This window comes from Gymnoscopelus microlampas, assembly GCF_963454915.1.
Source record: "Gymnoscopelus microlampas genome assembly, chromosome: 22".
Classification (NCBI taxonomy): Eukaryota; Metazoa; Chordata; class Actinopteri; order Myctophiformes; family Myctophidae; genus Gymnoscopelus; species Gymnoscopelus microlampas.
In genome coordinates this window covers 26,126,078-26,153,336 of record NC_139959.1, presented here as the reverse complement: position 1 = coordinate 26,153,336, position 27,259 = coordinate 26,126,078, and the positions used below count along the sequence as shown (strand labels likewise).

At 42.5% G+C, this 27,259-nt stretch overlaps 1 protein-coding gene across 1 annotated transcript; it reads right to left on the bottom strand.

Moving 5' to 3' along the window:
* Positions 1 to 1,410: 1,410 nt before the first annotated feature.
* cul2 (cullin 2) lies at positions 1,411 to 22,675 on the bottom strand. The gene is made up of 22 exons (XM_084048847.1): positions 22,558 to 22,675; positions 21,046 to 21,184; positions 20,458 to 20,560; positions 19,933 to 20,027; positions 17,203 to 17,308; positions 16,390 to 16,472; positions 15,772 to 15,868; positions 14,700 to 14,810; positions 13,465 to 13,627; positions 10,959 to 11,104; positions 10,296 to 10,334; positions 10,092 to 10,199; positions 9,450 to 9,509; positions 9,231 to 9,359; positions 8,853 to 8,939; positions 8,430 to 8,582; positions 7,571 to 7,648; positions 7,375 to 7,441; positions 4,442 to 4,644; positions 3,890 to 3,991; positions 3,653 to 3,769; positions 1,411 to 2,312 (listed from the first exon to the last, which is right to left on the bottom strand). The coding sequence occupies exons 2-22, from the start codon at positions 21,162 to 21,164 to the stop codon at positions 2,181 to 2,183; spliced, it is 2,298 nt and encodes a 765-aa protein (XP_083904973.1). The 5' UTR covers positions 21,165 to 21,184; positions 22,558 to 22,675; the 3' UTR covers positions 1,411 to 2,180.
* Between the last annotated feature and the right edge of the window lie 4,584 nt (positions 22,676 to 27,259).

The window sequence follows — 27,259 nt, the reverse complement described above, 5'->3', positions numbered from 1 at the left end:
GTTAAATTAACATTGATTTTACAATATAAATTGCGGTCCAAGTGACAGAAATCCCATTAAATGGGGGTCCGTAGCCTAATGCATGTCAAACCGGGGGTCCTTGAAATTAAAATGGTTGAGAATCACTGCTAGAGCTGTAAAAATCTTCTCTTATGGGGGTCCCTGGCATATCTTTTCAAATGGGGGTCCACGGGCTAATAAGTGTCAATTTGGGGGTCCTTGCATGAAAAAGTTTGAGAACCACTGATATACAGTATACTACATACGGTATATAGGCTATAAGGGGGGGGTGTACTGTAGGCCTATACAATATAGGCCTACAGTACACTCACTCACACACACACACACACACACACACACACACACACACACACACACACACACACACACACACACACACACACACACACACACACACACACACACACACACACACACACACACACACACACACACACACACACACACACACACACTTGTACTGTCTGTACCTGTTCCAAGTGCTTGTCAGGGTGGGGGTCCCCAGTTCTTCCCAGATGACAGTGACGTGACAATAGGCTTTATGCACAGCAGCCATGTTGTAAAGACATTCACAGGTGTAACCAATGATACTAATGAAGGCTGGATTCTGGTCAAATCAGGGTGCTGATATTGTGCAAGTTGGCTCACTGGAAACACTCTGCTACACTAGTGGGACTAAAATGTGGGTCCAGGGACCCTCATGGTTCCTTAAGGGGTTTCCAAATGAAATGCCCCCTAGCAGGTGTGTAACTCTGAGTGTACAAATGCCCGCCCATTTGTACACTCTCAGAGTTATGGGGGTCGTGAAAATGGAAAAATCTGAGAACCACTGTGCTACACTAAATGGAACAGAGCCTTCATTAGTATCATTGGTAACACCTGTGAAGGAAGTAAAAATATGGCTGCTGTGCATAGAGCCTATTTAAAGACGTTGAATACCTTTTTAATAACAAAAAAAAAATCTAATAACATAATAGACAAACATTTAAAAAAATAGCAGATCTACAAGATCACGTGAGCTTGTGGATCGGTTATTGTCACAATATGTTCAAATATGATAATATTTGGGGGTCCCCAGTTCAATATTTTGGGAGGGGTCACAGCCTGAAAAGGTTGAGAATCACTGCCATAGCCTACAGGTGCAATGAACCAACATCACACACTCCCCCTGGAGGTAACAAGCAGTAATGCTGTTGCAAAAGGGCACACAGGAGAATTAAACATGTACTTCCCATCTGTATGTCTTATAGGACCATTATTGTAGTATAGGACTCCTAGACTTAACTAAAATGGTATGAAGAGTTCTGAAAGACTAGAGTACAATAACTCAATGTATAAGGTCAGCTACTCCAACAGATACACACGACAGATCTTTACATAAAACTCCTCAGTGTTTTTATTTATTTATTTGACAAGCAGCATGATCATGTTTGTCACCTCAACTGATTTAAATTCCTTTACATTTTAAAGTAGATACAACAATCAGTATATCAGTTTTATTACAATATTTTTGTTTCTAACCTCAGTACATTTAAAAAGAAAAAGAGAAATTATTTTCTCACAACAACTGCAAACATGAGAAAAGAAAGCATGGGATTTATAATGTCGAGCCACCAACATGTCATCGATGTCACAGCGCAACTCTCATTCTCATTTCTCATTCCTTTTTTTGTTGGGTTTTTTTTGTGTTTGTTTTCAGCAAATGCATTTAGCGACTCTTTCCCCTCAAATATCGATAGGCATCTCATATCTCATTGACGCACGGGTGCGTGGCACTGGTGATGTTGTAAACAACAGTATAAAATCTGAATGGGTGGGGGTGGATGGATGGGGTTATTGGGGGGCTGGGGGGGGTGGGTTCGGCTGTGGCTACCTAAATGTGACACTGTGACCCTTTTTTTTCCTTTAGCTTCTTTCCGGAGACGAGGGGGGAGACAGTCCTGCATCGGTCCGCCGACGGCAGCAAGCCACACAAGCGACGGTCCAAAACTAAATGGATGAATGAGTCTGTTCTTTATGTTTATTTGTTGTTGTTCTGTCTTTTTTTTTTAAGTTTTAAACCTGCGCGGGCCACCCGCGGGCGGTTAGTCAGTCGGCCAGTGGGTGGGTGGGATGGGAGGATGTCCGTGGAGTTGGGACGTTCCCGGCCATTCTCGTTTTCACGCCACGTAGCTGTACTCGTCTGACGAGCTCTGGCTGCGCTCAATGTACTGCTTGTCGATTAGCACCTCAATGCACTTCTTGATCATGCTGATGCTGGGGTTGAATCTGGCTTTGGACTGGTTGATGACCTGACGGTGAAGGGGGAAAGCAAAGGAATCATGTTGGAATATTTTATAAATTGTCAGCATTGTAAGTACTGATGATGAATAATCATACTAATACAACAAACTTGTAGAGCACTTTTCTGGGTGCTCAAAGGCACTTTACAAAACAAAAAAACTTGATTGAAGCTAGTTTTTATTACAGTTAAAATAAAACCTGAAGGTGAACAAGTGGAATCGGGATTAGGTAGGGAAGGCACGTCTGAAGAGGTAATAGATAAGAGATGATATGAGGTGAGAGATTAACTGTGCCAGTGACTGTTGGGAGCCACACTGTTCAAGCCTGTTTTCATCTGGATCTGTTGCCATGCAGGCTAGTGATTGCAATCAGAAACACACAAGGCTTCATAAATACAATCAGTTGTTCCCCCCAGGCAACAGGCACTGCTATTTCCCCAATCTCTCACAGTGAGAGACACTGAGAGGAATGTGGATGTGGTAACGGGGGGCCAGGTATGCTGAAGGTGAGTGGTGGAAAGGCAGACTATTTATTGAATTGGAACACAATGTTTCGGTCCGGACACCTTCATCAGGTGATCTTAAGTTAATTACTGAAGACCGAAACGGTTTGCATTTGAAGACATGTGTACAGGAGTTTTTTCCTGCTGCATTGATTGGCTCTTGGTCCTATCTGACACACCTATCTTTTTGTAGGCGTGCAAAAGCCTTGCTTGTCTTGGCTAGGCAAACAGAAACACACCCATGCTGCAGGCCTCTGCGTAACAAATCACTTCTTATTGCATAAGTGCACCAAGAGTAAAGGGATATGCGGTTAGAAGATAAGAGTGTTGTGTACTGTGTGTAAGGGCATGCTTCTGGAACTTCTAAGAACTTGGGCATTTGTTTGTGCGTTTGTGTGTGTCCGTGCGTGTGTGTGTGTGTTGGAGCTGTCAGCTGATAGAAAGCAGGACAGTTCCAGGGAGGCTGGGGCAGGCAAGTTCTGACACGGTCCCCCACAGAGACAGTCATTCCTGACACATGTTTCTGTCACTGTAGCCTTACCTCACCACAAGGGAATTCAACCAGCAAGCAGACACATACACATACTATTTTGCATACTCAGTTAATAATAATTTCCATCTATCTGTATATTCACACATCATTGTCCACACTCTTTTATACTTTGTATCTTCCAATCATAATGATTTGCATTATAATTAATCGTCAACTGAAACAACATGATCGTGACAGCCCAACACATTAACAAGAACTTAGGCTATCATCCAGGAAAGTGAAGGACATTTGTGCTGGGCTCAAGGAAGCACTATAAAACGAGGCGTGTCCAACATCGAACGGCCTCCACCCACCTCTTGGATGAGGGCGTTGTGTCGCAGCACCTTGCGAGCTTTCATGATTCTCACTATAGCAGCTTGTAAATACATTTTGCGGTCCTCGTCTACAGCGCTCCTCGTCTGCTCCATTTCCTGAAACAAATGCAATAAATCAAGACGGAGACACGCAACATGAGAACCATAAACATGCAGGTGTCCGGAGCGCTGGGCAGAGGGGTTTGTGAAGGGAGGGAGGACAAATGTTCATCTCACCTGTGGCGTGTCTTTCTGCATAGACGTTGTGATCTTGAACTTCGTCCTTTTACTAGTGAAGCTCATATTTAATGAAAACGTGGACTCTGCCTCTATTTCCTCCTGTGAGCAAAACGAAGAAACAAGATTTGTAAAACAGCACGGCCGTCTAAAAGTGACAAGGCTCAGTAATTGCAATGCTTTTGCTGTTTTACATCTTCATTGTACTTTGACATATTACAATACCATGGCTAGACTGAGGGGTATGTTTTATATTTCTCTTGTTGCAAAATAAAGTAATATACGTAGGCTTCCATTACTTGGCAGCAAGGTACTGTACACTTTCTGGGATTATATGATAAAGCTGGCACCTATGTCCTTAAACACAGCTAACCAAAAACTGCCTGTTGAGATAACCCTTTTTAAAACTTAATATACTCAGCCCCTCCAACAATTCTCCCAAGTAAAGGTTTTTAAAAGGATCAATACAAAACGGTTTTAATGATATTGTTTCAGTGAAACTGCTGCTGTGAGACATCTGTCCTGCGAGCCCTCCTCCTCCGAGCGACTGACCTTTTCTGAGTCGTGGTTGATCATCTTGACATCTATCAGGGACTTGATGGTCTTCTGTAGCTCCTTCTCGTTCATCTGGGTGCTGTCCTGCAGCTCCTTGTAGGCCACCGTTTGGCTGTTGTTGAACGCCAGCAGCACGGCCATTTGGTAGGTGGTCACCATAGCCACGTAGGGCTTGGACAGGTAGTTCATCTTGACTTCACCTGGTGGAGGGGAGGTACAGAACCGTGCGGAGTTCCCACCGTTAGTCATTGCCATTAAAGGACGACTTCACCCATTTTCAACCAATCTACATATATATGTCACAGGGAAATTGGCATTCCAGGGAAATTGAAAGAGGAGCGCTTGCTTTTAGGCGCGGGGCTTTTTTTTTACGCGAGAACAATGGCTTCCATTATAGCATGCTAACTTTCCAGGAATAGAAAGCCTGCAGTTTCTATTATCTTGGATTCCCCATTGATGATGTCACTGATAGGCAGTTTTCTGAACTGTCCACAGCCCTCATCTGAGACACAGGAGTAGACAGGACCAATTATATGAAGATAGGTTGAAAATGGCTGAAGTTGTCATTTAAAGCCTGACCTAGGCCTATTACGTATTAATGTCTTCCTTTCAGTGTCATAAATTAAGCTAACTGGGCTGTTCTTCATATCCAAGGATATAAATAAAATCACCTTTAGAAATGACAATTAGAATATTGTTTTACTCGACAGAAAGGCTAGGAGTGAGTTTTCACTTACAAGCAATAATATCATACGTTGGCACTAGCTACAAGACATTTTCTAAACAAATCTAACCACTTTCAACCTGGCATTCTTAATTTCGGCATGTAATTATAGACTAATTAAAAAAATATATATATATCAGATCTACAAACTCAACACATTGTTGCATTGCACCGTGTGAGCTTGTAGATTGTCTATTATCGCACACTGACCCTCTTATAGATGCTAAACTAAAGAGCCATGCCATAAAGATTTTATGGACTCAAATGTAAACTTTTCTCTACCGCTGCGCCCTGACCACTCGGGTGCGTTGTCGAAATAAACAGTTCCAACAAATCTAAACATGGAAGGTCGCATTTGTTTTCCATTCCATATGCCTCGAGATGTCAAACGTTCCGGCTATTAAGCTTTCATCAGCGATGAAGGCTGGATAGTCAAGACTTAAAGCACCTAAAGGCAATATAGATGTTTTTTAGGGCGTGGGATTTAATGGCAACAGCAAACATTTGCATCAAAGCATATGATTTGATTTGATTTTGAGCAGCCAATATGCAGAGCTTGGGGAACATCTCCGGTTATAATGCCAGTACCTTGGCCATAGGAACTGGGAGGAGTACTTTCATGTATTTATGTATTTTTATGTGGGAGGAAACCCAACGCAAACATGGGGAGAATATGCAAACTCCGCACAGAAAGGCCAACTCTGCCAGGGTTAGACCTACAGTACGGTCTTATGTCGTGCAACCACTGGCAATATGCTGTACGGCATGTGAATAGTGCTGTGGCATCCACATTCCTGAGCACCAATTGAACCCCTCCCACCGCCACCCCACCCGGCCAAGTCACAGAAATTAATATGCCTCTTCTCATGTTCCCTGTAGGAATCCTGTTTGCTGGGATTTAGCTTTAGATCCTTTAATTGCAGCATTTGTGGGGATTGGGACCGGGGTGTGCTGTGAACAGTGAAACTGTTGTTAGCACAGTCTTAGCGCTCTGTGATTTCATGGATTAGTAGACGCTACCAGGTGACGTGTTGAAGGCAAAACCACTGGCTGCTGCTTCCTCTGTGGAGCAGCTGGGATTCTGGGGGTCTCGTACGGCACAATTTCAAAGTGAGAGGGTGAAAAAAAATAAGTCCCACAGTGCTGACAGCAATCCGTAAAATAAAATCTCATGACTGAACCACTTTGTCCCAATCTGTGATTTGTGAAACAGCATGGAAGTAGCCCCTCCTCCACCCCACACACTAGTGCTCGGTTTCTCTAAAAAATGAACATAGTACTGTATGTAAGATGATGATGTTTAGGTATTATCATTCTAAAGTCTATGTTGCTGCCGTTCTACATGCAGCCGACCAGTTGAAGAAATCACAGAATGAGGCTTTGAACCTTTGCTTTTATGAAATATCCGAGGCCATTCATGTTCCATGGAAGATGCTTCTGAACAAACATGTATTTCTATTTTTTTGGGGTATTTTTATGCCTTTATTGATACTATAGTAAGTTGACAGGAAATGGGGAGAGAGAGAGAGATGGGGAATGTAAGGCAGCAAAGGCCGTCGGGATCTGGACGCGCTGTCAGGCTACATTGAGCCTAGGTGCCCGGACTGCTACACCAGCGGTCCGGGCCTTCTATTGCTAGTTTGACCACTTCAAATACTCTTACATCTTAAAATAACTAATAACGCGCGATGTGTTGTGAGCTTGTAGATCGGCTATTTTCAGCATGCAACGTGCTTTCATAGTGACTTCTATGGAATCCAAATGACTGCAATCAGTCGTGATGACTGAGAACTTTAATCCATGAATCCATTTCACACCACTTGGCTGCACTGTGGCTGTGGAGGTCACTTTGCTAAATGTATTACACCTGATTTATACTTGGTTGAGCTTAGCGTCAACGTGCCAAAAATAGGCTATTTTCGGTGCGCAACTCCACAATAAATCAGGCTTTACCTGGTAAGAGTGCATACCACTTTAAATAAGGCTATTAGTACTTCCAGCAGCTAACCCGAGTTCGAATACGACCTGAGGCCCTTTGTTGCATGTCATTCTCTCTCTCTCCCTCCTGCCTTTCCTGTCTCTCACTGTGACTATCAGAAATAAAGCAGAAATGCTGAGAAAAACAGTTCAGTCATAGAGAAATAAGATTCTGGGGTGAATTAAAGCGTGAGCAGTCCCGGTCAAGCAAAGTGTCTGTGTGCATTACCTGTGCAGAGATAGTGCAGCCAGGTCAACTTTCTACCGCTGAAGTGCTGATTATAGAACAACTCAAACTGTAAAGAAAGGCACAAAGAAAAGAAGACAAAAAAAAAAGAATTAGCCCACAGCACTCCCTCCCCCGTCGTGTTAATGTCAACCAACTCCAGCGACGGACATCCCCGACCGTATGCCAGTGGACTCACCATCTGTACACTCTTCTCTAGTTCTTGAGGGATGGCGAAGGTGGAGGAGGGGACATGTGTGAGGGGCCAGGCTCCTGCCTGCAACCACATGACAAACACACACTGAGACTTATGGGGGGGAAATAGAGGCAGGAATCTACAGATTATTCAAATCAAATTCAAATTCTCTTCTCATCTCATCTCTATTTCAATGAGAATGTATCCCACACCTCTTCTGGCCTTTACTGTACATTAATTCCATTTACAGCAGATTTAGGAAGAAATATTCCCGGCCAATTCTACAATAGGCTCTATGCACAGCAGCCTTATTGTGAAGACATTGACAGGTGTTACTGATATTGTGCATGTTGGCTCACTGGAAACACCCACACCAGTGGGTCTAAAATGTGTGTCCAGGGACCCTCATGGTTCCTTAAAGGGTTTCCAAATGGCCCCTTACGGGTGTGTAACTCTGAGTGTACAAATGGAACCAAATGGGTCCATTTGGTTCCATTTGTACACTCTCAGAGTTATGGGGGTCGTGGAAATTGAAATATCTGAGAACCACCGTGCCACACTAAATGGAACAGAACCTTCATTAGTATCATTGGTAACACCTGTGAAGGAAGTGATAATATGGCTGCTGTGCATATGGCCTATTCTTTTTTGTTGTTGTCATTTGCCCAGATTGATCAAAGACAGTTTTGAAATGATGTCACTGTTGCAGGTTTCCGCCATGAGCATGTAAATCCTGATGACCTTCTCTCGGAACAGATGTTATAGATGTGTTCCTCGATCCAATACTAAATAATAAATTGCTCCATCCATTCGTCTATTACCCTCTAATATCAAGTGGAAAGCTCCTTCCCCTTCTCCCTACCTGTAATACGTAAATTTGGAAGCTGATGCCCAGGTCTACCACGGTCTCCTGGGTTTTGATGAAGTTGTTGAACTTGTTGTTGAGGTCAGCGCTCACGCTCATGTCTGTGTACATTCTGTGGAGCTTGCTCGTGAACTCGTAGCCACACGCTTGCTGCAAGTTTGTTTTTGTAGGCACGGGTGGGAGAGAAAGAGGGAGAGAGGAATATGGGGCATGGGTGACAGAAAGGACAAGGTCACACAACAGGGGGGGAGAGGGAAACGGACAATTGTATGAGAGTGATTCTTTGTGGTCAGTCATTGACAAATAACACACATGTCTTTGCAGTGTTGGTTCCTGTCCTGTCCTGTACTTTGGATATTTGGTGAGTTTCAAAGAACAAAATTAGGTGAGAGGTCTTTGTCCTTCAGTAGTGCCATTTACCTTTAGTTTGTTGATCATGGCTTCTTCCGAGTCCATTGACAATGACAGGCCATGTATTAACCGCTTCGCTAGCATTCTGGCATAAAACTGAAGGAAACAAGAAAAGAAAAGAAAAACTTAAAGCATAGCACAGAAACAACAATCGATCATTGTCTACCAGCACGGCCCAATCACACGTTTGAAAAATCAGCAGTGGTAGATTGGTAAAGGTTGGTTGAAAAAAAAACGGTTGTACTGTTGCTCAATTTGACAAAAAGGCCAATGAACCCGTTGTAAAGAAATGTGTCTGATGAAATCTGTGAGGCCTTCGTATGAACAAAATCTTGTTTTCCAGTTCTGCTGTGTGAGGACCAGTCGGTGATAAAGGGTGCACGTCACCTTCTGAAAGACATCCTTGTCATCGATGTACTTGAACACTGTAATGAAGCTGGTCAGTTTGTCCTCCACCTCGTTCTCCGTCATTCCCTTTGCAGACTTCTTCAGCAGATTGTCACAGTACTTGGCCAGCTGGACACGGACATGTGGGGAGATGTTACGAGATCAGGTCAGAGAAGTGTGTGTGTGTGTGTGTTTATGCATGGCTGTGTGTAATCTCACCAGTTCAGGGGCTTTGCAGATGGATTTGGACTCCCTGTAGTTCACCACAGACGTCAAAGCCTGTGGGAAAAAAAGCATTTGCACGAACTTCACTTTACAGTCTGTTTGTCTTATCTTGTTTCATATGTTTTTATTCGTGCATGTCCTGTGACTGTGTTGTTACACAGGCCTGTTCTGTTGATGCCTTGTACAGCACTTTGATCAATTTCAATTGTTGTAAATGTGCTCTATAAACAAAGCTTGATTTGATTTTCAGATACCGTACAACTAAACCACTGCATTTGAGAAATTGTCCCCTCAACCACATCCACCCTAGCGTCCCTATTCTGGGACGAACACTCTGAGAAAATAACTGATCTATTAGCTTGCAAAGCGATGCGTTTTTGAGCTTGTAGATCGGCTATTTTCAGCGAAGAGATTTGGTGTAGAAGTAAAAAAGGAAGGGACCAAGTATAGAGCCGTGGCAGACCCTAATCAAGAAAGTATATGGTTTAAGTGGTTAACTATGTGTTCGTTACACTACAGAACAGAGAAGAAATGCGAGCTTGTCAGCAATTTCAGTCTCCCCATCTAGTGGTTGTATGTTGCCATTAAATCCTCTGGTGTATGACTGAGCCCTGGCCAACAGAGTGAGGTAAATACCTTATCAAGTGCACTCATGAAATGCTGATCCCCGTTCAGGACCGTGTTAATGAGCTGAACAAATTTACTGTGAACCTCCAGCACAGACTCGACAAACTGGGTTGGCATCTGAGAAGACACAAGAGACATAATGTAATACGTGAATAACATAGTGATGACATAGATAGACTGTAAATGTAATAAATGAATCTTGATTTCATTCACCTGTGTGGTTCCCAAAGCTGCACGTTCCTCCGAACACACCTGATTTTGATTACAGAGCTACATTTTGAAACTCATTCAAGATGACATCCAGACAGTGTATTACTCGTTTTAAACTTAAACAGCACACACATTTTAGGTTTGAAATAAGCAACCTAGTAAAATCCCTTAGTCTTTAAGAGAACAGAACCACAACTATGGTAGTCTAGCGCAGCCTGACGATTAGAGATCTCTGCCTACCGATATGTCTGGGTAAATCTAAATTGAATTTATGGGCTTGAACAGCAGAGAAAACAAGCGCTAACAAAACTACACCCACATCTTCAAAAATCTATTCGGATACCATCCCAAATACGAAGGACCGCCCTAAAGTCTGTGCATTGATTCGGCAATGCTAATTCTTTTTTTTAATTTCCTAATTATTTCCACCCAATCATTTAATGTCACTAGATGTACAGTATCGGCAGGCAGATATATATCTCTGATCGACCTGGCTATGCGAGACTACTACTAAGATAAGATGGTGAAAGATTGCTCTAGTTTTTGAAGACAAAAAAATAAATGATTTCAAGTCCGATGAAAACGGTCAATGTTTGTGATTGATGCTTTTTACCAACATAAAAGTCAAATTGAGGACAGATTTCCGGCTGTAACCCATACACTTACAGAGTTTGCTGTGCTACTGACAGTTTCCTGAGAGAGGTTACTAGTGGCTCGGAGGCCCTCGTCGTGGATATGGACTTGCAGCTCCTGGATCATGTGAGGTAAGCCACTGGACACGGCCCGCAGTAGGGTGTACATGTTGGCCATGTCTGGACGGCACAGAGAGAAGGGAGAGAGACTGTTCTGTTACATCCCATAAGCATCAAACCAGTTTGTGTTAATGTGTCCACATCTTTATGTCTGTTAAATCAGTTGTTCTCAAACTTACCCCCGTCTGAAAAGGTTTTGTGCCACGGACCCCCAGAAGAGAAGACGTTAAACAAATTAATGGAAAATTCAAAAAATCTTCCAAACATTTTTCGAGATTTTTTTCAAAAATGTTCAAAAATAGCAGATGTACAAGCTCGCAGCGTGGCACTAAGTGGCGCGCTGTGAGCTTGTACATCTGCTATTTTTGAATATCCAACATATAAATGGATTAAGTTTGTTAACATGATTGGGATGCTATGTTAAATACTTTTTGCTGGGGACCCCCTGGAACCCCCAGGGGGTCCCCGGGCCCCACTTTGAGAACCACTGTTCTATTACATCCCACAACTCAAACAAGTTTGTGTTAATGTGTCCACATCTTATGTCTGTTAAATGTATGTAACTCAGGAGTCTGTGAGTAAATGTATCCAACTCTGAAGCCTGTGTCTGTGCCAAAAACTTTTTATTAGTCCTAAAACATTCTGTAGCCTACAGTAGGGGGCTCAGGAGGTAGAGCGGCAGTCTTGGGTTCTTCCACCATCATGACAATAATCGTGACATGCCTGGTTTAGTCATAAGGCCATCTGATACTCTCCCAGTGAGATTGAGTTTACCCATTTGAATGCTACTCTGCCATGTGGATTGTGTGTTTGATAGCGTTGCTCCATCTCCCTGGTAAGCACTTCACTAATAGGAATGATAGACAGGCAGCAAACCCCACCGACAACGTGACACGTTGTGAGCTTGTAGAACGGCTATTTTTGCAGAATGTTGACCCCAGAATAGGCACGCTGCGGTTCAAGTTGGATGCATGCCATGGACAATAATTCTTGAGTAATTCAATTTAGCCTATACATAAAGTTCTGTTACACCTCTGTACTTCATTTGCTCAGGCTGCACTTAACCAAACTTGACTCATTGCACTAACACCATGGACAATCAATCTCACGCAACTTGAGCAAATAAAGTGCCACACTGTAGCCTCCAAGAGCCTCCAAAAGTGCAAACATGATTGGAGTAACAAACAGCATTTAAGTAAAAGATCCTCAAGTTTTAGCAGACATATTCGCCAAGGTCGAGGACAGAGGGTGTCTTCAAGCAGACATCACGAAGCAGACGAGATCAAAGTTCAACTAAATAAAAGTGCACCATTTATTGGACAATCCAATAAGGTTGATGCTAGGCTGGATCAGTAGGGAGGACAATCTCATAGCCAGGCATCGAAGCGGATAGGGGTGAAAACATCGCGTGAGCAGGGGAAAGACGGACCGATAACCGAAAACCCCAGCAAAAACAACCATTCCGTCGCCCATGCTCATGCTTGCTGTTTTGAATGTGAAGCCCAATGAATCATAACAGGGGAGCAGTACAGCACAAACAGCAAAAAAAAAAAAGAGTCATGGCCAGGTAGTTGTCTCTCATCTGTAACAGTGCAGTGAAGGCGAAGAAAGGGAAAATGGAAAAATTCTGTTCCAATCGACGGTGAACTGAGAAAGAGAAAGTTGAAGGAGATGAAATCTCGACTTAGCAACAGTGTGTTTTCACAAAGCCAGTTAAAGTTACCACTGAAGCGTGTGCCACGTTCTCACCCAACACAAGAAATAATTTTGAAATGGCAAGATAATCAAGGAGGCATTGCTTTCAGCTGGGGAGGATTTGTTTGGCCATCTTAAGAACTGGACTGAAATCATGTATGTCATCAACAGCTTTCAGTTGTCTAGGAAACATTGACAGAGATTTCAGAGGACTGGGAGGTGCAGCTGAAACATGATATCAAATCCTGTGTGTGCTCCCCTCTTCAATTGGACAAGTCAACAGGCTTTACTGATGTTGCAAGGCAGGATGGCGTAATCTCTAGATGTGAGGCCCAAACCTGTAGTTTTTCAAAAAAATAGCCGATCTACAAGTTCACAATGCATTCGGTTAAAGTGGCTAAACTGATCGTGATATATTGATCAATTTTGCTGGTTACCCCCAGGGAAATGACGTGTTCCTTATTTATGACTACTATGATCTACTGAAATGAAAGTCTGATAAACATCTTTCTATGGTTCATATTACCTAGAGTAGATGGCTAACCTGGAGAGCAAACACACTGGAATTTGGTCTATGTATGTGCACAGAGATATAAGATTACAAAAGTTAATTAAAAGAAAACCAGCCTGTAAGACCTGTTTACATGAGTGAGAGTGTGAGTGTGTGACCCCAGTACCCCGGACCCTGTACATAATGCAAAATGTAAAGCACGATGTGTACCAACCATCTCTCTTCTCCTGCCGGATGATGTTTTGACACTCCCCGTGAAGGAACTGCAGGTGGTCGGCCACCATCCTCTGCTGGCATTCGTGGATGACTTTGACGTAGGAGCTGGGGTGCAGGTACTTCCGACATCGCACCTCTTCGTCTTTCAACCGCCCTAACACCTGCATTATTTAAAAGGTCATTTTCTGTACCAAACCTACCCATTTTATGTACTAAAATCTTCTGTGTACACGTTATGATCTGCACCACTCTATGGTCATCCTGCTCCGTTTCCTGACATGCAATATCCAGTGTCTGTTTGCCTTACAGAAAGTGGACTGCAAAAGATGCAAGTTCATATACTGTAGCAACAATTTAAAAAGAAGACAATATAATCTGCCACACTAAGCATTGCACTAACACACACACACACACACACACACACACACACACACACACACAGCATGCAAGTGTGGGGGGGGGGGGGGGAGTTTTATCTGTGACATTTCTTAAGTGAAAGCCCATTCTACTGCTTTGATGAAGGTCTGAGCTTGTCCAGACAGGAGATGGGACTAGACTCTGGTGCCCGGGCCTGTTCCTCTGGTTGTATTGCATGTGAATCTTCCCATGGCTTTGCACTCAGCTGCAATACACCAGAGCGGGAGGAAGGGGGGGGGGGGGCAGGCGGGCAGGCTGTCCCTATACACGGTCCTGACCCCCTTTTAAACCCTGTCTCCTGGGATCAATCTATCCCAGAAAATCGCATTATTGGCCATGATTTGCAGTGCGGAGAGAGACAGAGACACATAGAGCCGGAGACACAGAGAGACAGAGACACAGAGAGACAGAGAGACAGAGAGAGGCATTAGGCAGTTATGTGGTGGGACGTAGCCCAAGGGGCTGTGTGTGAACTGAATCTTGGCAGGTTAGCACTACAACTAATACGCCGATTATGTGTGTCATCAGGTCAACCTGAGTGGAGCGGTTGACACCACACAAGCCATAAGTCAGCTCCCTGTCGATGGACATACACACACAAACAAACAGAGCTCTGTGTGGGCCTCAGATACACATGCTTGGGCACAATGGTAGTGAGCTGAGCATGAACCAATAGAATACACCTCTACTCACCAGTACAATGGTAAACCGTACAGTGCAGTCCCAAATATGAGCAACAGCCAAATATCCCACTTAGTCATACATTCATTCATCCGTAGGTTAGCCATCAATAACCCATCTATCCGTCCTTCATACCTTTTCCATATACTGTGAACAGTTGGACTCTTGCAGTAGGTTGGAGGCTTCCTGTTTGTAATACTCCCCCGTTTTTGTCAGAAATGGCCCCTCGAAGATTTCTTGATAAAACTGAAATGCAGGAAGAGAATGCTGATTGTGGATGCCGATTTGACCTTCAAATGATTTCATTCAGAATTCAGAATTACTGGCAAAACTAATCAAATGACAGACTTTACCAGTAACCAATGCAAAACAAGGAAATGAAATATACCAAAACTATGTTAAAGACCCCCTAAACTTAAAAATGTGTTAACTTACTGTAGGTTTATGTAAAAAAAAAAAAAAAGGTTTGGATCCCATCCATGACTATTTTTTATTTTCTTTTTATGTTGGAAAGCCATGTTAAACAACATAATGATCATGGCAGATTATACATACTTTAAAATGTGTCTGTACTAGTATCTTTAACTAACTGCCGATGTCTTGAACATTTTTAAATCACACAAATGTGGTGTTGCAGAAGGCCATTGACCAATGGGGTCGCCCCCAATTTTTTCCGCAGACGCTCGCCCCCAGCGGTTCTTCTATTCTTGTATTTGTTTTACTGAAGTAAAGGTTAGGATAAGGTTAGAGTTAGGCATAGTTGTACTGAGGTTACGTTTAGAAATTTTACTGAGGTTACGTCTAGGAATACCTGGTGGCGACCGCTCCGAGGTCGCCGGATTTGACCCGGGGCGACCGCATTTTGGGGCGAGTGTTCTTGTATTCGTACCTGAAACTAAAACCTTTTCCGTTTTATAACCATAACCATTACTGTTACCATCTCCGTAAGATAAGGGGTGTTTTGGTATGAAAACCCTTTTTTTATACCCTAAATCAGAACTACATGTCTGACATTTGCAACAAACCAAACCGCTCGGTTGAGAATTCAGTGAGCCATCACGATTTTAAATGTGGAGAGTATATAATAATTACAATCCGCACAGAAGTAGTGCTGCTCGCAAATGCAATTTCACTTGGTAATGTTTCGAGCCACCAGGCTCTCTTTCTCAGACCTGGCCTGAGCGTAGAGACAGTGCCATTGTCTCACCTTCAGCGGGAACTTCTTCTTGTACTGTTCAACATGAACAAAGGAGTTGATGACCCCGTGAATGACTTTCTGGTTGGGGTCCTCACCGCAACGGTCACTGGAAGACAACAGGGCTGGTGTTAGGGGCCGTTCTGCTCATGCATCAGCGAGGCGGGCTGAAATTGTCATCATCAACACAATGAATGTGAACAGATGCGTGTTGTTGTAGGTGGGGCTAAAAGCCGGATTTATACTGTGCTGTAAGTATATTAAGCCCGTAAATAATGCATACAAATTAGTCTTGCACCTCTAGACTTTTAAAGATAAGAAAAACACACAGACATGGTATTTGGGCTATTTACATCAGATGCTGTGATTTGGCAAATGACTTGGCATCAGCCAGGCTTTGTAATAAGAATGTTTTTTTTTGTTTTGTTTTTTTATGCACGCATAAATGGTTAAGTTGTGTGTAAGAAAAGCTACAAGGTAGTGGGTACAAAGATTTAAGCCAAAAGCCATAATCTCTACACAAGTAGTTAGGAAGCTACCTGCAGTGTTTGTGCATATTAAATTATACAACCAAGTTTACAAGGCTTTTTTTTGCCAAAGGAACTGCTGTTGAGTGTGCGAAGGACTGACTTTTTGATTTCGTTGAGCAGCATCCTGAGCAGCACGGCCTGGAGGGGCTCGATCATCAGCTTCCTCCACATGTCTAACGCCAGCTGAAATGACAAAATGAGACCTGCGTGTGGGCACACTGTCTGCAACGCAGACAGCCACGGTGCTGCTGAGTCATTCTTTGCTACGGGTGGCGGTGTAGGGTGACATCTCCACTTCAGTTCTGGGTCACAGAAGTTGAACGTTTAAAAAAAAAAGTCCTTGATTCCCGATTTCCTTGTCCTTGCTTTGATATTACAGTGTGTGTGTGTGTGTGTGTGTGTGTGTGTGTGTGTGTGTGTGTGTGTGTGTGTGTGTACGTGTGCGTGTGCGCGTACAACGGATACAAGAAGAGTGGGCACTAAGGAAGGTTGGGCACCTCAATGTTAAATTGGCTATTTTGTCCAAACTGTATTTTTTTTTTAACTATACATGATTTGAACATGCACGGTACATCATTATCAGACCTACACTTATCCTTCAACTTCTTGTTTATGACAAAACGACAGGTTTTGTAGCAATTGCAGGAATATTAGACCCTTAATTGCCGAATGTTCAAATCATGTGTACTTGATACATTACCATTTTCTATTTATTTACACATTTTTACATTTTGGACAAAATCGACAATTTTACATTGAGGTGTCCACTCTTCCTGTTACCGTACAAACATACACAGCCTATATATTGCGGTAGTGGGACTGTTTTCTTTCTGTGAGAGTTGCAATTGATGACGCATTAATGAAAGTATTGGGTCTGGGGTGGTCTTTCCACCAGTGTGATCAGGGGCCGTACCTCTCCGATCTCCATGAGTGGTTCGGTCATGTCCACGCCCCCGTAGCCGTACTGCAGGTCTGCCTCTGTTAGCTTGTTCTTCTTGATGAACTGAGTGTTGAGATACCTGTGGAAGTGTGTGTCGGAGGGGTGAGATAAGATGAGAGATTGTTACCTAACTTACACAGAAGATAGGGTAATGACACAGTGTTATTAAGTTGTACAAGCTCTGACGTGATGTGTTTGTTGGAGCTCTCAGTTAGAGCCCAGTTGCCAGTTACAACAGGGTATCACATTATTGACTAACATTTTCCAAAGCATTCTGTACTTTGATTTTTGAGGAAAATATGGGTACGGTTATGATAATACACTTGCAGATACTTGATATTGCTTGAGATAGGTAATCCAGCACACTAAGTTACTTTAGTATTTTAAAGCATGGATTGATATAAAAAATAAATAAATATATATATCTTTTATTCAGGTAACTTTAGTTATGCTTTAATGACTGAAGAAAATGTAAACCTACGCAAAATCTAAACATCATGGCAGAAAAATGGCCTATGTTCATTTACAATATATGGCTGAAGCTGAAGAGACAATGACATGTACTGACGATAGCATGGGCCTTTAACTCTTTAAACCCCTTATGATTTTGTGCAGCATGTGTACAATTTTGGACTACCTGCGACAGACAAGGCCTCATGCCCCCAACGGGGGCCCGGACCCTAGGTTGGGAAACACTGCTTTGGACTGTGTTATCCAGAAATTGGATTTAAAAAAACCAAGGCGGACATGAAACATGAAGGTCCATTGGTAAACTGAGGATCTTAAGGGAAAATGTAGTCTCTCAAACCAGCCTATCTCTCCCACAATCTTCAAGTGCTCCAAAGACAGTCTGTAATTCAGCCCATTAAGATCTGAGAAGAGGAAACCGTCATCTTCCACCGGAAAAGCTCTTCAGACCAGAAGGTATGCGATCAATCATTATCGTTATTTAAGTGACTGCGCAGGCCAGGGAAAACAAAGAATAGACCGGATATCCACCTTCTTGAGAGAATAGGGGAAGTTACAATTTAGATCAAATATCAATGTTTAGGTCTGCAGATTCACACTTATGACGGTCTTTATTGTGCGCAGAGGTTTGTGCGCAAACCTGGCCACCGCGGGACATCTGGACAATGCGTTTCAATGAGAATGCCCACGTAAAAATGATTTTTTTTTTTCTGCCCGGAGCGAAGAAAAAGTGTCCGCTCTCATGCACGCCTGGTTTCAAGCGTAAGTCACTCTGAGCAGCTCTAGTCCCAGACCAGTACTCCCTTCCCGGGTCCTTGGGACCAAGGATTTGGCCAGCAGGCAGGACAGCCAGCAGACTGACAAACGCCCACTTTGATAGCCGACATCCAGCCGATCTGTGTTCATCAGCCTACTAACAGTCTCACTAAGGTGACAAGCTGTTTTAACAGCTGTGCTGGTGTCTGCTTCTATCAGTGGGAGGACGATGACACTCGCCCCAGTTTCTCTCATACTATTTCTGACAAGTTAAAAAAAACAAGACACACCAACCAACATGACTAAGTGCTAAATTAAATGACTGGCTGGTGCAGCATACTGTATGATGGTGAAAAATGATTGAATAAGGCAATGAGGCAAAGTATTGAGTTTGATTGGAAGTCACCTGTTAGTAGCATTTCAGTCCGACCTCTGGTGAACTGCACTTTAGTCAGTGTATATTCAAATACTATATAGAGGTTGTGTTTTTTTCATGATGCTTTCCTCGTCCTACCGTTTCACAACAAGAGTAGTCAGCCTGACGCACAGTCTCTCTCCCAAACCCACCCACACACAAACACAATAAATCACAAAGACTTTTATGCACGCAGTCTTAAGAGAAGCGATGTAAAAATGTAAATGAAGGGACGGCAAAGCTGTGTAAAAATAGACTCAGCTGTACTCCACAAGGGGATATCGATTTCATAGGAAATCAAGGACACGCCAAATCGCTGTTGGCGCTTTGTGTAAGCGCAGTTGAAAGGCCACATCGGAGTTATACAATAAGAAGTCAAGTGAGCGGCAGGGGAGATCATGACAGCAGTGTGCAGAATGCTGTGCAGCTATGACATAACAGAACAAGTCTCTTCACATCAGAGCATGGGCATAATACTATGATTAAGGTCTTCTTTAGAGTTGTTCCGATACCAATACCAGTATCGGAAAATGCCGATACTGCCTAAGATGGCTGGTATCGGTTATCAGTGAGTATGCCAGTCTATGTCATTACGATACCACATCATTTATCACATGATGATATGTCATTTACAGTAATCAATTATTTTGTATTTTGAATGCTTCAGTTGATGTTGCACAACAACTATATACATCTTTACATTTATTCCTAGATCAGTGGTTCTCAAACCTTTTCAGAACCCCCATAACTCTGAGAGTGTACAAATGATGTGTACACTCTCAGAGTTACAGACCTGTAATGATCCATTTGGAACCCCCTAAGGAACCCTGACAGTCCCTGGACCCCACTTTGGGAACCACTGTCCTATTATTTTTAGTACACTGTTATCGGATCGGTACTCATAGTCTGTATCGACCGATACGCAAGATATGGATATCGGAATTGGTATCGGGAAGGAAGAAATGGTATCGGTACATCTCTAGTCTTCTAATTGTCCAATTCATATCGATGTTACAAAACACAAACAGAAGACATGAGGTAGCGGTAAAAGAGGGTGCTGTTACCTGTATAAGCAGTCCATGTAGTCAGCTCCCTTGCTGTACTCTTCCCAGTATCTGTGATACATGACCAAAACCTGCTCCTCTGACTCCAGTACTTTCTGAAAATGCACAGAGAACAGAAGACATTGTTGTTATAGAAAGTGGCATAGTGGGGTCAATTAAACGGTGTTCGCCGAATATGGTTGCTGCTGATTTTTTTTTGGCAGCAGTATTGTAGCGACTACCTCTTCCCAATATGCAAACCATTTTAAAAAATTAGATGAATGAAAACTGAAGGCAAAAACTTAAACGCCAAACGGTCAACAGAAAATATTGACCCTAGCTCACCCTCATTCTCTCACAGAATGCCTGGCTGCCCTAGACACACACCTGACATAAACTAAAGGTAGTGAGGAGACACACAGCAGGAGCTAATCAATCAATTAGGAAGTGGGACATCAAAACAAAGCGTGGGAAAAACAAAACAAAAATAAGATCAACAAGCAAAATATATATTTTGCCTCCTACAAGCAGTTTTTGGTCACTTACCTTGTGCAACTGCCGGACATGATTTTCCAGAAATACCTTGGTCTCTGTGTACAATTTTTCACCCAGGGGTTCTGGGTATGCAACACACAAGGCATAAATGTCACTGGTTTCAGGATTCAGGAAACATATTCATATTTTAAATCATAGCAGGAAATGAATAACATGTTTGGTTATTATATTTTAATAATATCAGATGTTATGGATTTAGAATTTAAATAATTGAAGGTATACATTTCATTTGGACAGCCTACACATTGTGTATTATTTTAAATATACCGTTACTCTGATAAGCCAAATCTATGAAAACATACAAAATGTATTTAACAATTTAGTAAATATAAAAAATAATGAAATTTAGCTCATTTTTATTTAGCTGTTTGTCGATATTTGTTGTCATGATAGTAGCCTCGGATCAAGACGTAGATGTATTTGATCGAGTCTGACGTTTGTTTACGTATGACACGTAAGCAAATGTCAGAATCGATATAATACTACATCTTGATCCAAGGCTATCATAATAGCTACAATCACACATTCAAATATCAAGCGGTCACATCAAGGTCTTCCAAAGACGTTCTGAGAGGATACGAGAAGCGGTCGTTCCACGTAGCTCTCTCCACATAGTCAAGCATCACCACGGCCTTGATTGTCGTCAGTAGCTTGTTCCATGTCTCGTCAAAGTCCACCACCCGGGGCTTCAAGGACATTGTAACGCTTCTGTTTTAGACTGAGACAAGAAAACCTTAAATGACTGGCATTACGCAGAATAGGCAGAGAGAAGTGGGTGAAATCAATTGTGGAAATTGATCCATTTACAATAGCTGGAATCCTTGTCTGGCATAAAATAGAAAATACCTATCAATTTCTTGCCATTTGGGTAATTTAAAACAAACACTCAAGTAGACCAAATGAGAAGGCCAGGCTTGAGTGACAGGTCCCCACACTTAACAGACATGCCTCCAAATGCCTGTCGTGTAATTAATACAGAACACAACATTTGCTAGCTTTGGATCAAGACTATCATCATATATGTATTGTATCGAGTCTGACTTTTACTTTCATATCTATGATAGAAAGTAAAAGTCAGACCCGATTAAAATAAAAGGCTTAAACATTTGCCATAAACAGTGATTCTGTATTATGATCAATAACACTAGAAGTAATGAAGAGTGCATTACTTAGTTATTTAAATGATGCATAAGGTTGCACAGAGACCGTCAATATTAAGCATTTTTGGTGGACCAGGTAGGGTACTAAAACAACAGTATAAATGACTTAGCCTGGGATCAAAACTATCATACATAAATGTATGAATTATGATAGACATAAATGTTGAAATGTTTATATCATAGATACGAAAGTAAAAGTCAGACTCGATAAAATACATCTATGATAGTTTTGATCCAAGGCTATGAATGACTAGACGAACAGCAGGTAAAACTAAGCAGTGTGGTCAAGTTCATGGGTGACTTAATGTTCATCAACAGTAGACAAACGAGATTGCTGAATAAGACCCAACACTTGTATATTGTGTATGTGTCATATATATATATACAGCCAGGGGTTACCTGCCTCTAGGCCCAGTGTGGCTTCTCCGAATTCAAACCACTTGATCTTATTTGGAAGAAAACATTGCAACATCATGTACACTTTTTTTTTGTGGGTATCATCTCGCTCGTTACTTTACAGTTTACACCCATTCCTCTTTACATACATAATAAACCAAACGTCAACAACATTAACAGTGGGGGTCAACCCACAACGTTCCCTTTGGGAAGTTAACACCCCTAACAGTCACGAATAAACACGTCAAGTTTGCAGCTATAAAAGGTTGAAATGCCTTAAAATAGAAGCTAACGAGGCTAGCTTAGCTTTAGCAACACGGTAGCATGATGCTAACGCTAACGCTGGTCAGGTTTGACTGGAGCGGTTAGCTAAAAAAGGAAGCTAGTAGCATTGGCTAATGGCTAAAAAAAATGAGCGTTTTTTCCCCCGTTTCAGTTTCACCCTATTAGTTGTTTTCATTGACATTTCGTTCACTGTCAGCGGCAAAGAAGTGGAACGGGGGGCCCGGGCGTGGAGGAGCGAATCATTACGTACCTCTAGGACTTTATTATTCACTTGTTTTAAAAAAGAAAAGTCGTGTTTTTGTCCGCTGTCACTGGGCTCTGTGTCTCTGTCACTTTACTGCTCTGCCATTACAACCCTGCCGTGGGACTGTATACCTCGGCCGCGCCGTGGTCTCGCGCGAGTACCGGAAATAAGCAGATCTGCAAGCTCACGGCACGTCGCAAGCAACGAGCCGCGAGCTTGTAGGATCTGCTTATTTTCGGTGCTCGTGCGAGACCCGTCTCGCGGCGAGGAACCCGACATGGACCGTACCACTTGTCGTCAGCTGGCGCGGGGTGACCGGCTAACATGGAGTTTTTTTTTTGGGTGTGTTAATAATAGAATAATTGACGGAGTTAATGCGGGGAAAAAAAGAAAATGCGCGAGTTTAGTTGTCCGTGGTCTATGGGAGATTAAGATTAGATTCGGGTCCGAATTATAAAACGATACTTAACTTTGGAGGACATCCCTGTTGTTAGATGGTAAATGGTAAAACTACGGGAGCCTCTTTGGGATTGATCTAACAGTCATTTCTTTTTTAATTGCAAAGAAAAGTATTAATAGAAATTCAGGCTGCTATACGCGGCCCTCACACCTCCGATTTGACTGATATTCCCAAATGGAGATCTCTGTGTCTGTCAGTCCTTGTCCCTTTTATTCCCATATATGGAGATCCCTGATGTCATCAGTATATGGCCAATTGCCCATATATGGGCATGCAGATACAACTATTCATAGGGGCAATATGGCAAAAATATCATAGCACTTTTTTTCCCAGGCAGAATCACGATCCACAATCTTATCACAATTTTCTTTTCATGTTGGTTTTTAGGATTATTATTATTGTATTATTGTATTATGACTATTAATAATAATGTTGAACTTCCTCCACGTGATCAGCCCTAGCGATCAGCCCTAGCGATCAGCCCTAGCCAGATACAGATCGGAGCTCGACGGAGCTCAACTTTTTACAACACGAAGAAGAAATGTACTGGAACTTCATAAACTGATCCACTTTCCAAAAAGCCAAGAAGAAGACGCTGTGTTATGTTGTTTATAAATCAAGTCATTATAGCACTATAACACAGTGATACTCAAACTCAGGCCCGCGGGCCACTACCGCGGCACAATTTTGACTGTCCCACCAATCAATCAATCAAAAAAAAAATCACACCCAGTGTGAAGAGAGTGGTGCCTTTGAAAGTGTAACTGGTTGCATCCTTGTGTTGCAATCAGCAACAATATGTTGTCACGTGATACGTGACAACATATTGTCACGTGTCACGTGAAGCTTGACCAATCAGCCGTGCTCAAACGGACATACGGACGGACGGACACACGGACAAAGTCAAATGTAGGAGTGGCTGGCCCCACTCAAAAATATATATATATAAAAAAAATCACACCCTGTGTGAAGGAAGCGGTGCCTTTGGGGCGGGGCTTAACTAATTTCAGTTCGTCCCTATTGGTGGTCTGAGTCCACTTACCAAATTTGTACTTGGTAGCATGCTGTAAACAGGAATAATGGCTGTTTAAAGCCCAGCCAATAAGAATGCAGAGGGGGCGGGGCTTAATTAATTACAGTTTGTGCCTATTGGTGGTTTTAGTCCATGTACTAAATTTGTACTCCGTAGCATGCTGCGAACTGAAGTTATTGCTGGTTAAACGCTGTGCTCAAACGGACATAACATACGGACGGACATACGGAATTCAAGTGTGTGTGTGTGTGTGTGTGTGTGTGTGTGCGTGTGTGCGCATGTGTGCAGTATTGGCGTGTGTGTGTGTGTGTGTGTGTGTGTGTGTGTTAGCCTGGTTCCAGACGAATCTGCCTTTGCAAAATTGCATGCACTTTAGCCCTCGGCAGATTAGGTCTGGCCCCCCTCCATAGAGATTTCAATTCTCTCCCTCCGCAGTTGTGCGGAACCAACCAGGGCCCAGTATCCAAATGTGGGCGGGCTTATCACCTTATTTGGAGCAATGACGTACAAGGAAGCACTGCTCTGATTGGTTCGTTCAAGGAAGCACTGCTCTGATTGGTTTAGGTCTAACCAATAGAGTCCGTTTGGATCTTTTTGTAACCGCCCCTTGGAAGAAAATCTACCGTTGATAGGGACCAGACTAATATCCACGCAGTGTGTCGTGTGATATTGTCTGGCCACGCGAGGCTATGTGTGTGTGTGTGTGTGTGTGTGTGTGTGTGTGTGTGTGTGTGTGTGTGTGTGTGTGTGTGTGTGTGTGTGGGTTGAAGTGGCACATGTGTTTTGCCGTGTTCAAGCTTACGGACGGACATAACATACGGACGGACAGACGGACGGACGGACGGACACACACACGGACAGAGTCAAATGTAGAGCGGTTGGCACCGCTAAAAATATCAACCCTCTTTCTTTCAATCCTAAACATTCACATATTACAAACTGTGGTGTAATCTGTTAATCTGTTACTTTCACATCTGGAAGCTGCACAGCTCAACCACACTGTTAGCCAGTGGTTTAAAGTAATTAAGTATGATAAAATGGTACCATTTTATCATGAGTATTAGTGAGGACCAATTATATGAAGATAGGTTGAAAATCGATGAAGTCGTCCTTTAAGTAAAAAGAAATTGAGTACTTTTTCCACCACTGCTGTTAGCCACTGTGGAGCTCTGTTGTAGAAGTTAAGTGTTTTGCTCAAAGGAGCAGGAACCCCTAGACCAAATTGCTTTCTTGCACATGTTTTTTGATTGATTGATACGTTATTAGTCAAAAATGTAATCAGCACGTGGTACAGTCAGACATTAAGACTGAAAGGATGACACAAAAAAGTCCTGCATGGGACTTGTTAACAACTACAGAAGTGTAAAAACAAGGCAGGCTGAACGTATAACACATTGTGATGTAAGCAGTGCAACTGCTGTTAATAAAATGAATAATGGACGTGTTAGATTTAGGAATGCCAATGTACAAACACTGACAATAGTCAAGTATATTAATGCTTGCTCATTGGCACACCTAAATCGAACGCACCCATTATACATCTTGTTAGCGGCATCGACTGTATTGCTTACACAGAGTAGGCTACTAATGGTCAGCCTTATGCAGCCTGCATAACCTTCAGTGGTGGAAGAGTACTCGGATATGTTACTTTAGTAAAAGTAGCAATACCACAATATAAAATTACTCTGTTACAAGTAAAAGGTCTGTGTTCAAAATGTTACTTGAGTAAAAGTACAAAAGTATTGGCATCAAAATGTACTCAAAGTACGATAAGTAAAAGTACTAAAATGTTTGCAAATAGCAGCTCTACAAACTCACGATGCGACACGTTGTGAGCTTGTAGATCGGCTATTTTCAAATAGCCTATGTATAAATAGAGCTGAAGTGGTTACTGCATGTTTTATAATATAATAATTTATCTGCAAAGTAACGAGTAACGAGACATGTAGTGGAGTAGAAGTAAAAGTATTGAACATTGGAAATACTCCAGTAAAGCAAAAAATACCTCAAAATTGTACTTACAGTAGGTACAGTACTTGAGTAAATGTACTTAGTTACTTTACACCACTGATAACCTTAGTCGTTTTTAACAAACTATAAAATCAGTCTCGGGTTTCATGCACCTTTGAGGGCACCTTAATTGTATGTAGCCTATTCTAGGAGGGGTGAGTGATGCTCATTCACTTTGCCCAGATTGTTCCTGCTGATACCTGCAAGGTGCTTTATAAAAGAAGGTAGGGTCATCCACTTCATTTTCTCTATACAGCAATTCCAGCTGGCAGATTTATCACACTCCAAACTGCAGCCGGAAGTTTGATGGAATGCATTGTAGTCGATGAGAGCCAGGTGGACCAGCTTATGAACAAACACTAAGAAAGGGAAGGAGCCAAACCGAGTTCCTGTTTCTACACTAAAAGGGAGGTGGTGCCAATGGACCTACCGGCCACAAGCACACTCTATTAACCTTCAGGCCACCTCTGCATGCTTCATGAAGTAATTATATAGATCTAGGTATCACGTCAACAGAAACATTAGACTCTTAGAGGATGTCAAACTTAACTTAACAAATATATTTAGGCCTATTAATGCATAATAATAATCTCAGTAGAAATCCGCTTTCAAGAATTTACTCATGCCTGCAGTCTGCCCAGAATCATTCAATAATATGTTAAATCAAAGTGGGAAATATAAGGCATTATATAGCTATGAAACAGGAGAGTCAACCATACAGTATGTCAACCATAGGTCAACCACATGTTGACCCTCCAGTAATAACCTTATAGGCTGAACATGTTCACATTGTTTTGGAACTCTCCACTAATTCAACCGTACCCCAGGGAAGTCATATCTAAGTGATACCCCACTAGCCTGTATTCTCACATTTAAGTGGGTTCAAGATGTTCCTGTGTACAGGTTAGGGTAAAAAATAGGGGGGGAGATGATTTTGATTTACCACGTAACTTGAACGGCGCTGAATCGGCTGAAGCAGGCTTTGCCACGTTTGTCAGAGCCTTTCGCTTCAGACAGTGCGCCTCCGTCGTTGTGACTGTTTTTTAAATACAATAAGGGTCGTGCCAAAACATGACTAACGCCTAACTACTTCCTAACTTAATGTTAGGTGCTATCTGTTCTCACCAAGCGGGGCGAGCGCTTCGCACCGGCGGGGCGAGTGTTCCGGGCGAGCGTTCTGCACTGGCAGGGCGAGTGGTCCGCCG